This window comes from Phyllostomus hastatus, unplaced genomic scaffold, assembly GCF_019186645.2.
Source record: "Phyllostomus hastatus isolate PE091 unplaced genomic scaffold, TTU_PhHast_1.1 phas_scaffold_1066, whole genome shotgun sequence".
Lineage (NCBI taxonomy): Eukaryota > Metazoa > Chordata > Mammalia > Chiroptera > Phyllostomidae > Phyllostomus > Phyllostomus hastatus.
In genome coordinates, this window is record NW_025334004.1 from 28555071 (window position 1) to 28568128 (window position 13058).

Here is a 13058-nt window from a genome sequence, read left to right on the forward strand (position 1 = left end):
TATTCCCACCTCTCGTGGACCATTCCGCCTTCTTTCCCTCGATAGCAAATCTGTCTCTCCAAAGAATTCTAAAACTGAGGAGGCCAACAGTTAGTGGAAGATTATAATCCACACGGTCTGCTAAGAAGCCATAACCTACCCCTTCAGCCTCAAAAGCATGGAATCCACACCACTCATCTCTGGAGGAGAATGAACATGGACGTGAAACTCCGCTTTAAACACACCTGCGGGCCCGGCCAGTCCCTCCTCCACCCTGGGCAAGGGGATCCCACAGGGGAGAACACCCAGGGGCCGCACAGTGACCATCCCGTGTGCACGAGATGGAATGCTGCTTTCACTGACATCACACACTGTGGGGTGGGGTCAGAACCCTGCTCCAGGGAAAGGAAGTACTGGGCAACACAGGGGACTGGTATATGCAGAACCAAGACAGGAGACCACTCTCGGATGGCCGGCAAGGCTCTCCCTCCTGTAACAGCCCCCACCCCACGAAGACCCCGAAGGTGACCCGTTTTGATCCCCGACGCCCCCGTGAGGTTCTGAGAGCGTGGCCGGCGTCCGGGAGAAGCCAGGCTGCTTCCGCCTGCCTGTGCTGGTGTGGAGACTGGCAAGCAGATATAACCAAATCTTAAAAGGGTCACAGATTTGCCTTTGTTAACAAGCAAAACACTGCTTCTCTCTTCAGAGTCTCAGCGGCATGGACACAAGTAATTATTTTAGAGTTTGTCCAAGTTGTGCCTTTGAAATTTGGAAGCGAATTCTCTCTGCACATTACGAGGAAGCCCATTGAAAGGATTCAAGGTCCCCCGGATCAGGATCTTCTGAGCATCTCCCCTCTGCAGACCCCCACCCTTTTACAATGCCTGCGGGGTGTAGAACCTCTCCCCCCCACACACACCCCTTCTCCCCTGCAGCCCCCGAGACAGGGCCTGAACCAACCCCCTCCGACTCCCCATGGGCCCCCCCCCATCCTAGGCACTGCAGCCCCCGCCAGCCCCTCTGGCAAAGTCACCCGTCTGCTCCGAACTCGCGTTCCCTGGCGCTGCCTTCCCTGCAACCACGCGGAGCAGCCCTGAGGCCACACCCCTGAGGCCACACCCCCGAGCCCAGGACACCATTGGGGGAGACACGAGTGTTTAAAAAAATAAGCTGCGTGACATTTATTTTGTGTTGTTAACATTAATATCTGTAGAAACATCTTTATTGTCAGTATAAAAATTAACAGGTTTTATTAAATACTTTCTCCAAATTTCATTGACACGTAAAATCAGTGTATTCTGCGTTCGCGGGGCGCGGGTATGGCGAAGTGAGCAGGTGTTTCGGAAGCGAGACGCGGTCCCTTCGGACAGAACGGGCGTGGCCCCACTCTGTCCGGGGCCGGCGGCGTCCGGCAGGGTCTGTCGGGGAGGTCCCGCCAGCAGCCGGCAGAAGCAATCCCTTAAAAAGATGGACGTATCTCCCGAACCATCAGCAGAAGGACTCAGTGTTTCAATTTTCTATGATGAGTCGTGAAGATGCTAAAAGGCTTCTCCAACGCCAATAAATCTGGAAGCCATTATCGAGACGCTGTGGAGGGAACAGGCTAATCTGATTACTGTGCAACTCGAGGGTGCAAGGCCAGCTGCTGGGAGTACATTCCGCGATCCTCTCAACTGAGGTCCATCCTGGAGGGATGGATTAAGGCATCTTTTTAAGAGAGCGCTGGTCCCATTTGTCTTGGGAAGTCCAGTTCAAGGTCACAGGGGCCCCATGACAGAGCTGCACCTCGAAACAGAACACCTGGTGAGCCAGTTCTTTTGAAATGGGCGTGGAGGTGGTTTCAGAACAATCGTAACAGCAGAGTTTAAACACAATTCAAAGCCTCCCTTTCCCCAAATTAGTCATCTTCTGTAAATATTTCTCTCTTCAAAGGATCTGATAACTAGTTAAGTCCGAGCAACAGATTAACTAGTCCGATATACTACCTGCATAGAAATGCACTTAAATTACCAAAAAAAAACCCCCACAAAACTATAAATGATTAATTGTTTTGTATATTACCAATCCATTAATAAATTAATGTTATACCATTTTCCCTGAAAGCAAAAGTACTTTCCACCTCTGCCTGGTGAAAATTAAGAAACTCTGTGTAAGAACAGCATTTAGCAAATAGCTATATTTAAAAAAAAAAAAAGGGAGAGAGAGACCAATTTTCTAGGTGCATTGGGACATCCATTTAAAATCAATACAAAAAATAATTCCTTGTAAATATATAATATATATTTATACATAATTTGAATATATTTACATACATCCAGCACCTATATACTGCCATTGTGCTCTGTAAGTGTGTGCCGACATATATTTTCTCCAATTCTTACAAAATTCACAAGGAAGGCAAAACACGGGTTTGCCTCGAGTCCGGCTGGTCCACAGCCAGCACCCACAGCGGGTCACGGGCGTGTGTGGGGGCCCGTGGCCGTCCCTCGCCCCAGGGACAGTCCTCTTCTCCTCACGAAGGTGACACATTCCCCACTGCATAAACTCTTTACATGTGTGGCGCTTACTTTTCCAATTATTTACTCCTCTGATCCATATATACAAGCGGGGACAAGGAGCTCCTGGACGCACTGGCCTCCCTGCTCAGTGTGGCTAGGTCCCTGCTGCCGCCCGCGTGGGGACGGGGGAGGGGGAAGGGGCGGGTGGGGGACAGGCTCGCTCAGGTTTTAACAGTGCCGTTTATATGTGGGAACTGAGCGAGGCACGGCTCGTAAGGCATGGGGTCCGGAGAGAAGACAGAATCGTCTCCTGAAGAACAAGAGCTCCTTGTGTCAGGGTAACTAGGTGAGTACTGTTCGAGAGGCTGGCTGAGGTCCAAGTATTCCTGAAAGAAGGGAAGAGAGACGTTTTATTTCATCTTGGGTCAGGATAACAAGGTGAATACGGTTCGAGAGGCTGACTGAGGTCCAAGTATTCCTGAAAGAAGGGAAGAGAGACGTTTTATTTCAAACACAGGCTCCTGAGACACCAGGATGGGAGGTGGGGCGGACGGGGGCACCCCTGGAGGGTGGAGAGACCCAGCCCACCCCGGCTGCACCGCGCCCTCCTGGACACCCCAGCCCCCTTTACTCGAGGCTGCCCTTCCCTGTACAACCCGTCGAGGACGAACTACGGACAAGCAGGCACCTGGCTGACCTGCAGGTGCCCCCTGGCTGGAGCACAGGGTTCACATTCGAGCCCCAGCACAATGGAAAAGCCTATGATCGGGTTCCCAGGACCCTTTAAATAGTTCAGACCCCAAATATTTATTTTATGAGTTACGTTTTACTATTGCCGTTTTCTAGGATAATTTAAGGGGAATATGTCTTCATTCAGCGGGTAATTTCCCAGCTGTCATTCATTACTGTCAGAAGCTCTCTGAGTTCGAAATGTAAACAGGTTCACAAAAACCTTGGACACACTCTTGTCTATTAAACCCACAAAGGACTGGTAATAAAAGTTGAGGAAAATAGAGGATGGCCCATGAGCTAAGAGTGGTTTTTAACATTTTTAAGTGGTCAGGGGGGAAAAAAAAATCTAAAGAAGATGCATATCTCATGGCATTTAAAATTATATAAAATGACAAAACCCCCATAAAATGTAAACACGAGGGCCCATCACGCCCTCGCCGGAACACAGACATTCGTTTACACGCCGGCTGGGGCGGCTTTCTCGACGCAAAGCAGAGTCGACTTGTTGCGACACAGACCATATGGCCCCTCCGAGCTGAAAATATTTACTGTCTGGCCCTTCTCGGAAAAGGTCTATAGACCCTCGCTGTGAAGCTACGGAAAGATTTCTACATCGGGGAGCTTCGGGGGTCTCCCTGCCTCATCGGGGCGAGCACCCCGGGGGGTCTTCGGCTCCCACCCCTCCCGGGACGCCGACGGCCGTCCTGGGACGCGAGGCTTTGCCAACAGCGGGGGCAGAAAGTGCAGAGCGCAGCGCGGCCAGCCGCAGCGTGATCAGGAAGGAGCCCACAGAATGTTGGCCCCCGCGCGTTTAGGAAGACAAAAAGCCCCACTATAATTTATCACCAGGGCTGGCAAGGGAGAGTCCCCCTCGGAGAGTGGGGGAGGTGTCAGCTCCAACAACATCAGCAGGAACCACACAACTGGAAACAAGCAGGCCCGCCACATCAAAGGACACTTTTTGCTTACAATGATAAAAATGAAATTTCGTCCTAAATGGAACCACTTTTCTGGAGCATATGGTAATGATTTTCAGAAGGAAAGAAACTTCGATTTTTATATCCGTTAGACAATACGGCATTCTGCTTTTTTATTTGAGGGGCACTGGATGTAAATTTCAGGACGAACGGGCCCACTTCAAATGTAAACATATAAATATGGAACATTGAGCATGGACATAAGATCATTAAAAGGGAACTTGAGTGCTTTCCCTGTCTCTAAATGAAGCCATAAATGTTTGGATCGGATAGAAAAAAAAAATAGGAATATCAGTGAATTCCAAGTCTGGGGTTAAAGGAACTTATACTAGAAACAACAATTTTGGCAGGAGAATAAAGTTGATTTTTTTTTTCTCCTCCTTGAACTGTTCCTTTCCTTTCAACTTCGGGAGGTCAGCTGTATTCATTTAAACGCAATCTCTCCCTTTATCAGCCACGGTCAGGCTCACAGGGTAATGCTGCTGGCTTATGGCTTTGTATCACAACAGTTGATTATCTTTTTTAAATCCCTCTACAACTGTTAAAGGTCTTAGAAAGAAATCCAATGTGTTGCTGTCCTCCTAGAATATGCAGGCAACGTGGCCTTTGCTGTTGTTCAGGACAACGGTGGCTGGTCTGGGCTTTTCCCTGTTTGAAGGGACACGCCTCAGAGTCCTCACTGCACGTCTCAGAGTCCTTCACCACCACCTCCTCTCCGTCACGGGGTCTCCCTGGCCTGCGTGGGCTCATCATCATCCCTCCTGCCCCGGTCACACGCGCTCGCCTCTTGGTTACAGAATCTACCCCATGTGCACCCGGCTGAATTCAGACAGTGAGTGACAGCTGGTATAGATTATGCTTATTTTCTAGAAAATTAATATCGTAGCAAAAGGCATGCGTTTTCCCCGAAAAGCCACAGACGTCGCTCACTGTAAGAAACGGTGCACATGCACGTGCCCACGGAGGGAGGGAGGCTGCCCGGGCCACGGGGTGCAGGGATGCTGGCCGGGGCGGACCTCAGGGCATCCGAGTTCATCGGTGCCCAGACATCCGCGGCTCCCCCACCGATGAGCGGAATCCACCCGAGCTCCTTCCCACGCACACCCCACGCCCACAGCTGGACATTTCTTTCGCCTCCCTGCTCGCCTACACATGTCCTTGTGCTGGAGCGGGCCCGCCCAAAAGCCACGGTGAGAGGGGCAGCCTCACGTAGGGCCCTGGGTGTCTGGTTCCGTGAGTCAGAACTCTCGAAACGCAGTTCCGAGAAAAACCAGGATTTGGGAAGAACACATCATTTAACTCTGTCTGACCCCCGTGGAAAAAAAAAACAAACGATAAACCGCACCGCAGACTCCAGCGGGGGAGTCTGCGTGTACCGAGTGGGCCTGCTTCCTGAGCAGGGCCCCTGGGCTTCTGGGAGGGGCCTCTTACCTCGTTGGTCGTGAGAGTAAGGATTCGATCCAAGTCTTCGACCAGCTGCTTGAACGTCGGTCTCTGGGAGGGCACCGCGTGCCAACAGTCCCTCATCATCATGTACCTGGGGAAAAAACGGATTCCCTTGGTGAATTCGTCTCCCGAGCCCCGGGCTCGTGGCTATCAGCCAGCCCTAACAGGCAATCTGGAGAAGTGCTCTCAATGATGAATATGTATCAGAACTTTCAGGCAAGCAAATTAGAAGGGGGTTGTGCGCTTTCCTAAAATAGTCACTGCTTGGTTTCTCCCAAAGGCAATTTGATGTTCGAAAACACCTCTGCCTGAAACGTTCGAGGCAGGTGCCTAGACCACCGAGAAAGGCATGCACGCCTCTGTGTTTTCAGTATCACAGGGATTTCTAGGATCTGGGCCTAATACTTTGGGCTTTCTGTTCACAATTCTAGTGGACAAAGCTTTCTCAGTTGTTTTTTTTTTTTTTTTTAAATGAAGTTTGAAAACCACAACTTGAAGGTAAGGTTCTTCTGAACTAATCTGCCATCACGGGGCTGCCCATTAACTTCCTGATTAACTCTCGGATAGACCCGGGTTCCCAGGCCTTATCTTGATTACGGGTTTCGACAGACCTCCCATATGAGAAAGAAGGCAGCAGGGATGACAAGGAGCACAATCAATGCCTTTATGTAACGTGCTATAAAACGTGGCCATTCATCAGACGCCCACTGCACCCCAAGGAGCCCTGCTGGGATTACAGACACAAAATCCCCGTGAAACGGCACACAGACCGCAGGCTCCGGGACAGTCTCTCTTCCTAGTGAATCTCGGTGGGGAGGGAGGACAGAGTCCTTTTCAAAGCATTTATTTTGCAGCATGAGACACACGTCACCAACACAACAGAACTCCACTGACAGTGCAGGGCAGGTTTTTCTAGAAACCGGCCCACGGTTTAATAGTCAGATCTAGCCCTCTAAGGACGGCACCTGGACAAATTTTTGAGTCTCTGCATTAAAATGTGGGTCAAACCATAAGTCACCGGACACCCATGCACTGGCTCTGGGGGAATGCGGTCAATGTGGTCACACTGTAAGATCAGTTCCCACTGGTCACAAAGAGGCTACAGAAGCGCCCACTCTCAACATGCTGTGACGGGAGGCGGTGCCAGTTCTTTGACCCCACTCTCTGATGGGCAGCCCCATGGCTCTCCGGCCTGTGTGTAAGGGAGGGCCGGAGGTACATTCCTGTCACCCTGAGGCGAGCCAACAGCAAGGCACAGCACAGCGGCCCAGGCAGGTCACCCGGATCTCTCTGTGAAGTCAGGGGCCCTGGCCAGGCGGCCGGACAGCCTCCGGGATTTAAAGCCCACTGCATACACCTCAGAATGATGTCCCTCCTCTTAGAATGGGTGGCATGGCTGTCAATGTAGCTATCTATCTATCTATCTATCTCAGTTCTGGGACTGAGCCCAGAAAGCTTCAGTGACTCTCTCTACAGCACGCTCAGAACATCGGGGCCCTAGAAATCGGACAGAAGTCGGAAGCACGGCGGGCGTGGGGGGCCCACGGGCGTGGGGGACGGACAACGGCCCTTACAGTTCGTTGGTGCAGTTGGCGGGCTTGTCCATCCGGTGTCCTTCCTTAAGCAGCTTAAAAAGTTCCTCCACGGGAATCCCTGGGTAGGGCGAGCCCCCGAGAGTGAAGATCTCCCACATTAACACCCCAAAGGACCAGCTGCGACGAAGAAGGGAGAGAACAGAGCGTTACTAACCCGCAGGGATCCCCGAAAGCCAGGTGCGCCCCGTTAATCAGAAAACGCCCATCACTCCGTGTGTGCGAAGGCCTGGGGCCTGTGCCCGCCTGCAGGGCACCCTAGCTGCCCTTCCCGCCCCCACAGAGCATCTCCAAAACACGACGACGTCGGGGACGTTCCGACGGAATTTTCCATCAATAGACAATAGACAAGTGATGGTAAGCTATCCCATTTCTTTTTCTCTTTTTGGTGGAGGTTTGGGACAGTTGGGGTTTTTCTTCTTCCGTCCCTCTCAGCTGTTGGTTGAAAATGTGGTGTCAGCAACATGCAAGTCTCAACTCCTAAGCTCCTGTCCGGCTCTTCCACTGTCCTGTGTGCCTGACCCCAGGGCCGCGCCCTCCCAGGAGGGGCGAAACTGAGCCAGCAAGCTGACTCCGTGAGGCAACAGATGCCCAGCGCGGCCAGAGGAGCGCCTGCGGGCACGAAGGCTCCCGACTTCCCGAGGTCAGGCAGGGAGTCGGCCCCGGGGAGCTGGGACGGAGGAGCCCTGGGCCCCAGGGGAGTTTCCTCCAACAGGAGGGAGAACGTCTCCCGGGGCTCGATGTGCACCTGACCCCTGCAGCTGGACTTCCTGAGCCTCGCTCGGGAGGCTGAAATCCTGGGGGCGCTCGGGCCAAGGTTCCTGCATCTACCTACGCCATTGTGGCTCAGAAACACACCCTCACCGACTCAATTTGGAGGGGTTTCTGAAACGCAACGGTCTCCAGCTTGTGCAGAACCAAAGCACGGACACGGCACACGCGGGGGTGTGCTCACTGCAAGGACGCACACGCCCGGTCACCCCCTCCCTCCGGAGACCGCCGGAGGGGCCCTGTGCTGAGCCCCAGAGTCCTGCTCACTCAGAAAACAGCTCCACTGATTTTAACTTCTTATTCTGGAGTAAGCACAGGCTCGTGGAAACTTGCAAACACAGTACAGAGGGAGGCTCCGTACCTTCCACCCGGCTTCCCGCCCTGGGAACACCTTTCAACCGAACTTTGGATCGACCATCCCAAAACACCAGTTGGAGCCCGAGCCTGAGCCTGACCCTGACTCTGACCCTGACAGCACGCTTCAGGGTATCCCAGTAGCAACAGTGTATCGTTTTCACTGCAGTTCTGTAAGGATCCAGGATGCTAAGGCAAGATCAGAGTGTTTTCCAAGGACGTACCGAGTGAGCAGGCCCTGCAGAGACCACCTGAGCAGCACCATGCCCCACTGAGCCGCCCCCTCCGAGGCCAAGCCCGGGGTGGGAGAAGGTTTTACAAACCACCTCCTGGGGGAAAGTGTCAGGAACCCTTCATGAGGGGAGTGGGGAACAGCCTGGCAACTTAGACGGCAGCCGTGTAGCTGCACGTCGTCAACAAGTTCAAGGGGCAGGCCTTCCGCTCGGACGCGAGGAGCGGAGCGGTTTCGAGTCCCACACGCTTTGAGGCCGGGCAGATTAGTAACGCAGCACGGGTTTCCCCGCCTACCACCAAACCCGCCCTTTCCTCGGCAGCTCCCGCACCGTCTGTGAACATGGGGAACGCAGCCGGCACCCACGAAGGCAAAGAAGGAACCCCACTTCTGCAACTCGACCCAGTGCAGGAGCCGGGGGCCGGCGAGGTACTCACACGTCGCTCTGGTGCGTGTACACTCTGTCGAAAAGGGCCTCTGGAGCCATCCACTTGACGGGCAGTCGCCCCTGCAGACGTGGAAGAAATGAAACAAACCAACGGTTATGTTGGAATCAGTTTACCTGGGCAGGCTCCACCAGCCTGCGCCCTGTTTTAAAAGCTGACGCTCATCATCTTCCCTGGTCAGAGCAGCAATGAGCTCCAACGCGTCATCGGTGAGACGCCCAGGCTTGGGCACATTGTTAAAATGTCACTCATGGCCACGGATCCTGTGTCATCATGGATCTCCCCGGCATGCAGGCACACCCTGACCAACTTCCGGACCAAAACTGGCCCAGGAACCCTCTAGCTCTAGTCTTCCCTGGGAAAGTTCCTGACAGCCTGACGCAGGTCCCACAGGCTGCCGACTATTCCGTACGCACGAGTTTCACAGACACAGAGAGTTTCTTAAATACAGCCTGACTCTGCTTACTGGGAAGAGTAAAGGCAAAAGGACAGACAGGAAGGGCAGAGGAAGGAGCCCTCCCTCATCAGTGCTGCTACCTCTGAACAGCCGTCATCTTTCTTCTGGAACGTTCCGTGCCCCCCTTGCCCCCTTCCCACCATATCACTGCCACGGACTTACGTTGGTGGTCTTTTTGTAATAGTCTATGTTGTTGATGTCCCTGGCCAGCCCAAAGTCTGCTATCTTCATCACGTTGTTTTCCGTGACCAAAACGTTTCTGGCTGCTAAATCTCGATGGATACACTGAAACGGAGCGGGGGAAAAACTCATTTTAAATTGCCTCAAAAATAAAAAATATTCATTTCTTGTACCATCTTAAGTCAAAAACTCGTGTTTCTTTTATAATTAGGAGTAAATTTAAAAAAAGACAAGGCCCCAATCCTTTCAAAGAGCACAGGCCGACTCACCGCATTCTCTCATCGGCAGCCGACCCACGCCACGGGCGCCCCTCCTACGAGAGCTCGATCAGGTTCCCATCCTAGAACCTTTTACCCGACACTCGCTCTCCCGCCGCCTGCAGCCGAACCTTGCGAAGAGCGGGCCGAAGCCCAGCGTCACATGGTCTTCCCCCCTCCTGGCCGCTCCTCTAGCGGCCCACCTGGGCCCCCCCTCCCCCCCGAGCTGAGGAAGCGCTTCCGGTCAGGCCCCAACGTCCTCGTCTGCCTCGACCTTGCCCTCTCTGCAGCTCCAGGCCCTACTGACTCCTCGCTCGTTTCTGAAAACTGTGCCCACCCTCGCCCGAGTTCCACCCCAGCCCTCTTCCCTCCCCACCTTCTCCGATTCCTTGGCCACCTCCTCGCTTCCTCTGTCCTCGGAGACAGAAGAACTGTCCCATCAATTTCGTGTTATTTCCACGTGTCCCCGAGGCTGCAATTCTTAGACACGTACGAAAGATACGCAAATCCCTCTCTCAATCGTGACGGCTCTCCTGGGACCCAGGCCATGGGGACACTGCCCCATCGCTGTCCCTTTGGCACCTCAAATTCAAGGTCTCCACAACCCTAATTCTCACCCTCTTGGCCTCTCTCAGTCGGAAATGTATACACCAGAATCCTGTACACATTCCTCCCACGTGCTGCTGACGTCCACCACAAATGCCACTCCGATCTGTCCACGCCACTGCATCCCCACGCCTGATCCCCGGCCACGGTCACTGCCGGCCCGTCACACCCACAGACGGCCACCCTGCCCACCGGACAGGTCCCCCTGTGCCCGAAAACTTAGGTCCACTGTACCTCCGGGCTGCCTGCAAGGGGCGTTTCTGAAAGAACCGACCACGTCCTGTCCTGGCTTGTGTCACGGCCGAGGACTGCCTGTCCACATCCTCACGACACCTGGCCCCCACGAAGGGCCCGACCCGTGTGTGCTGCACAGGTGGGGGCCAAAAGGCGGGAAGGCCCGCTCAGGGGCATCTGAGTTATAGTCCCGACACCCACTCTTCGGTCTCAGGTCTAGTTTTATAGCTTTGTTTTTCCTTTCTGCAAATGATATGCTTTGAAAGCTTTCTACGTATTTTAGCGGCACTGCAATTCAGGTACCGAGATTTCATCAGATGTGCGGTGACCAGGGGCCCCAATCACTGTCCCCACCATCTTTGGAAAAGTTATGATCAGGGGAGCAACCATCCCTAGCAAGGGCTTGTACACAGGGCCCCGGAAAAAGGCAATGATCCTACGCAGGGGAGTCCCTCCGATCGCGCGAAGTGGGGCTGATTGTTTCGATGGGCACTCCAGGAAACGGCCAATCAAAAGAGGAGCAAGCCCGACTCTCTCTGAAACAGAAATCAGGCATTTTTTTCCTGCCCGCCCCACCCCACATTTCCTCGTCGCAGATGCATCCGTGGCCCCCTGCACGGTGGGCTACGATCAGAAAAGGGAAAGCCGAAAGCCCGCCCAGCATGCTGTGCCCAACCAGAACGGAAGCAGGAAACGTGCGAGCCCCCAGCCGCCGCTGGGGAACCCCATTCCTGCTGTTGGAGGCCTCTTCACACTGAACCTCCAAGCCCCGCGCCAAACTCTCTGGGCAGGGACTCCCTGCTGACACCAGCTCTGTGCGTTTGGCAAGCGTGTGGTCGGTAGCATCCAGCCTCCAACGCTGGACTCCGACCACACACTAGGGCTCCACTCAGACTCACCACCACGACAGCAACCTCCACCCTCTTTTCAGCGAGGGCCAATCTAGCACCCACCTCCCGCATACCAGGGTGCTAGGAAACGCCAAAGCCCACCCTTGGGGCTGAGCAAGGAGGGACTGGGAACCAAACACAAGGAAAGGAAAATAAAGTCAAGCCGAATTCCCATCCCGTGCAGAAATCTGAGTTGCTTGCTCTCCACTGTGGAGCGGACCCGTGGAGCTGAATTCTCAGTCACGCTCCCCCAGGAAGGAGCCAGAGAGCTCACCCACCAGGTCTATCCTGTTGTTGCTTTCTGCCCTTCCCTTTCAGGTGCGGGTCTCTATCAGGCTTTATCACCGCCCACTATCACCACCCACTGGGAGGCAATGGGTGTGGGGAGGCGGGACTCCTTCCTGCCTCTGCACACTCCACCTCCAGGAACGAGCCCTCCCCCTCCGTTTATGAAAGCTGGTTCCCTGCGCAGGACCATTAAGACCTTCACCCACCACTTCAACCTGTTCTAGGTCCTTAAGTCGCAGGCGGCCATCAGCCAGGGGCTTTGGAACCCTGCAGAGCCCTAAGTACACAAGACTGGCCCTTCTTCCCATCCCCCTCCCGTGAGTGAGCAAAGTCGGACCCAGGGCATCTCAGGGGTCCTCCCCTCAGACTAGAGAGAGCCAGGTAGGGATTACCTGAGAGCGGGACTGGTGGCGGGGAGAAGGGTGGTGGATGGAGGACCAAAGGCCAGGTATGCGACCCCTCACTTTGTAGACCTAAAGTCCCCATCTCCCTGCCCCGCCCCCTTCAAACAACCTCCACCATTCCCGGGGCTCAAAACTCCACCTTCCTCCACTGGCTCCCTACACGCGGCCTGGAGCTCCCTGGTCGACACCTGCCCTCGAACGATTCTCAGACGTGTTCTAAACACACAACTACGTTTCCAATACCACCTCTCCCGGCCATCTGCCCCTGACCACCCGCCATCTCTTCCTCATCCTGACGAGCTGCACCACCACCCCATCTCTCCAGCTGGAAATGCAAGAGTCATCCTTAACCCGTTTCTCTCCCTGTCCTACCTAAGCAGTCCATGAACCATCCCGAGAACAAAATGTTTCCAAAATCCACATACTTCTCCAGTGTCTCTGGCGCCACAGCCCTGGCCCATGGCACCATCCCCAAGGAGCGTCCAACTGGCCGTGCACAGTGAGCTCCACGGTGCAAAGAGGGCCGTCCAGAGCCCTGGCCTGGGCCTCTAAGACCCTCCGTGAGCTGGGGCCGCCTGTCTCCTGCCACATCTTACACCCTCCCCCTGCTCCCCGTCCCAGCACATGGGTCCCTCCGCGGGAGCGCCCACCAGCCACCTTCCCTCCCAACACACCTGCCTCCCCACTGCTCCCAAGCCCGTGTCACTGGCTTCCT

General features: G+C 54.3%; 1 protein-coding gene across 12 annotated transcripts in view; it reads right to left on the bottom strand.

Annotated features, from left to right (window-relative positions):
* Nucleotides 1–1163: 1163 nt before the first annotated feature.
* FGFR2 (fibroblast growth factor receptor 2) overlaps nucleotides 1164–13058 on the bottom strand; it is a 99921-nt gene continuing 88026 nt past the window's right edge. For 10 of the 12 annotated variants that reach the window (XM_045853828.1, XM_045853827.1, XM_045853826.1 and 7 more), the window contains 5 exons: nucleotides 9647–9769; nucleotides 9019–9089; nucleotides 7207–7344; nucleotides 5618–5723; nucleotides 1164–2863 (listed from right to left, as the gene is read on the bottom strand). In XM_045853828.1, coding sequence (XP_045709784.1) covers nucleotides 2699–2863; nucleotides 5618–5723; nucleotides 7207–7344; nucleotides 9019–9089; nucleotides 9647–9769 — 603 coding nt within the window. In that variant the 3' untranslated portion in view covers nucleotides 1164–2698. Of the gene's footprint in view, nucleotides 2956–5617; nucleotides 5724–7206; nucleotides 7345–9018; nucleotides 9090–9646; nucleotides 9770–13058 lie in introns of all 12 variants that reach the window. The other 2 variants (XM_045853822.1, XM_045853823.1) reach the window with 2 other exon arrangements.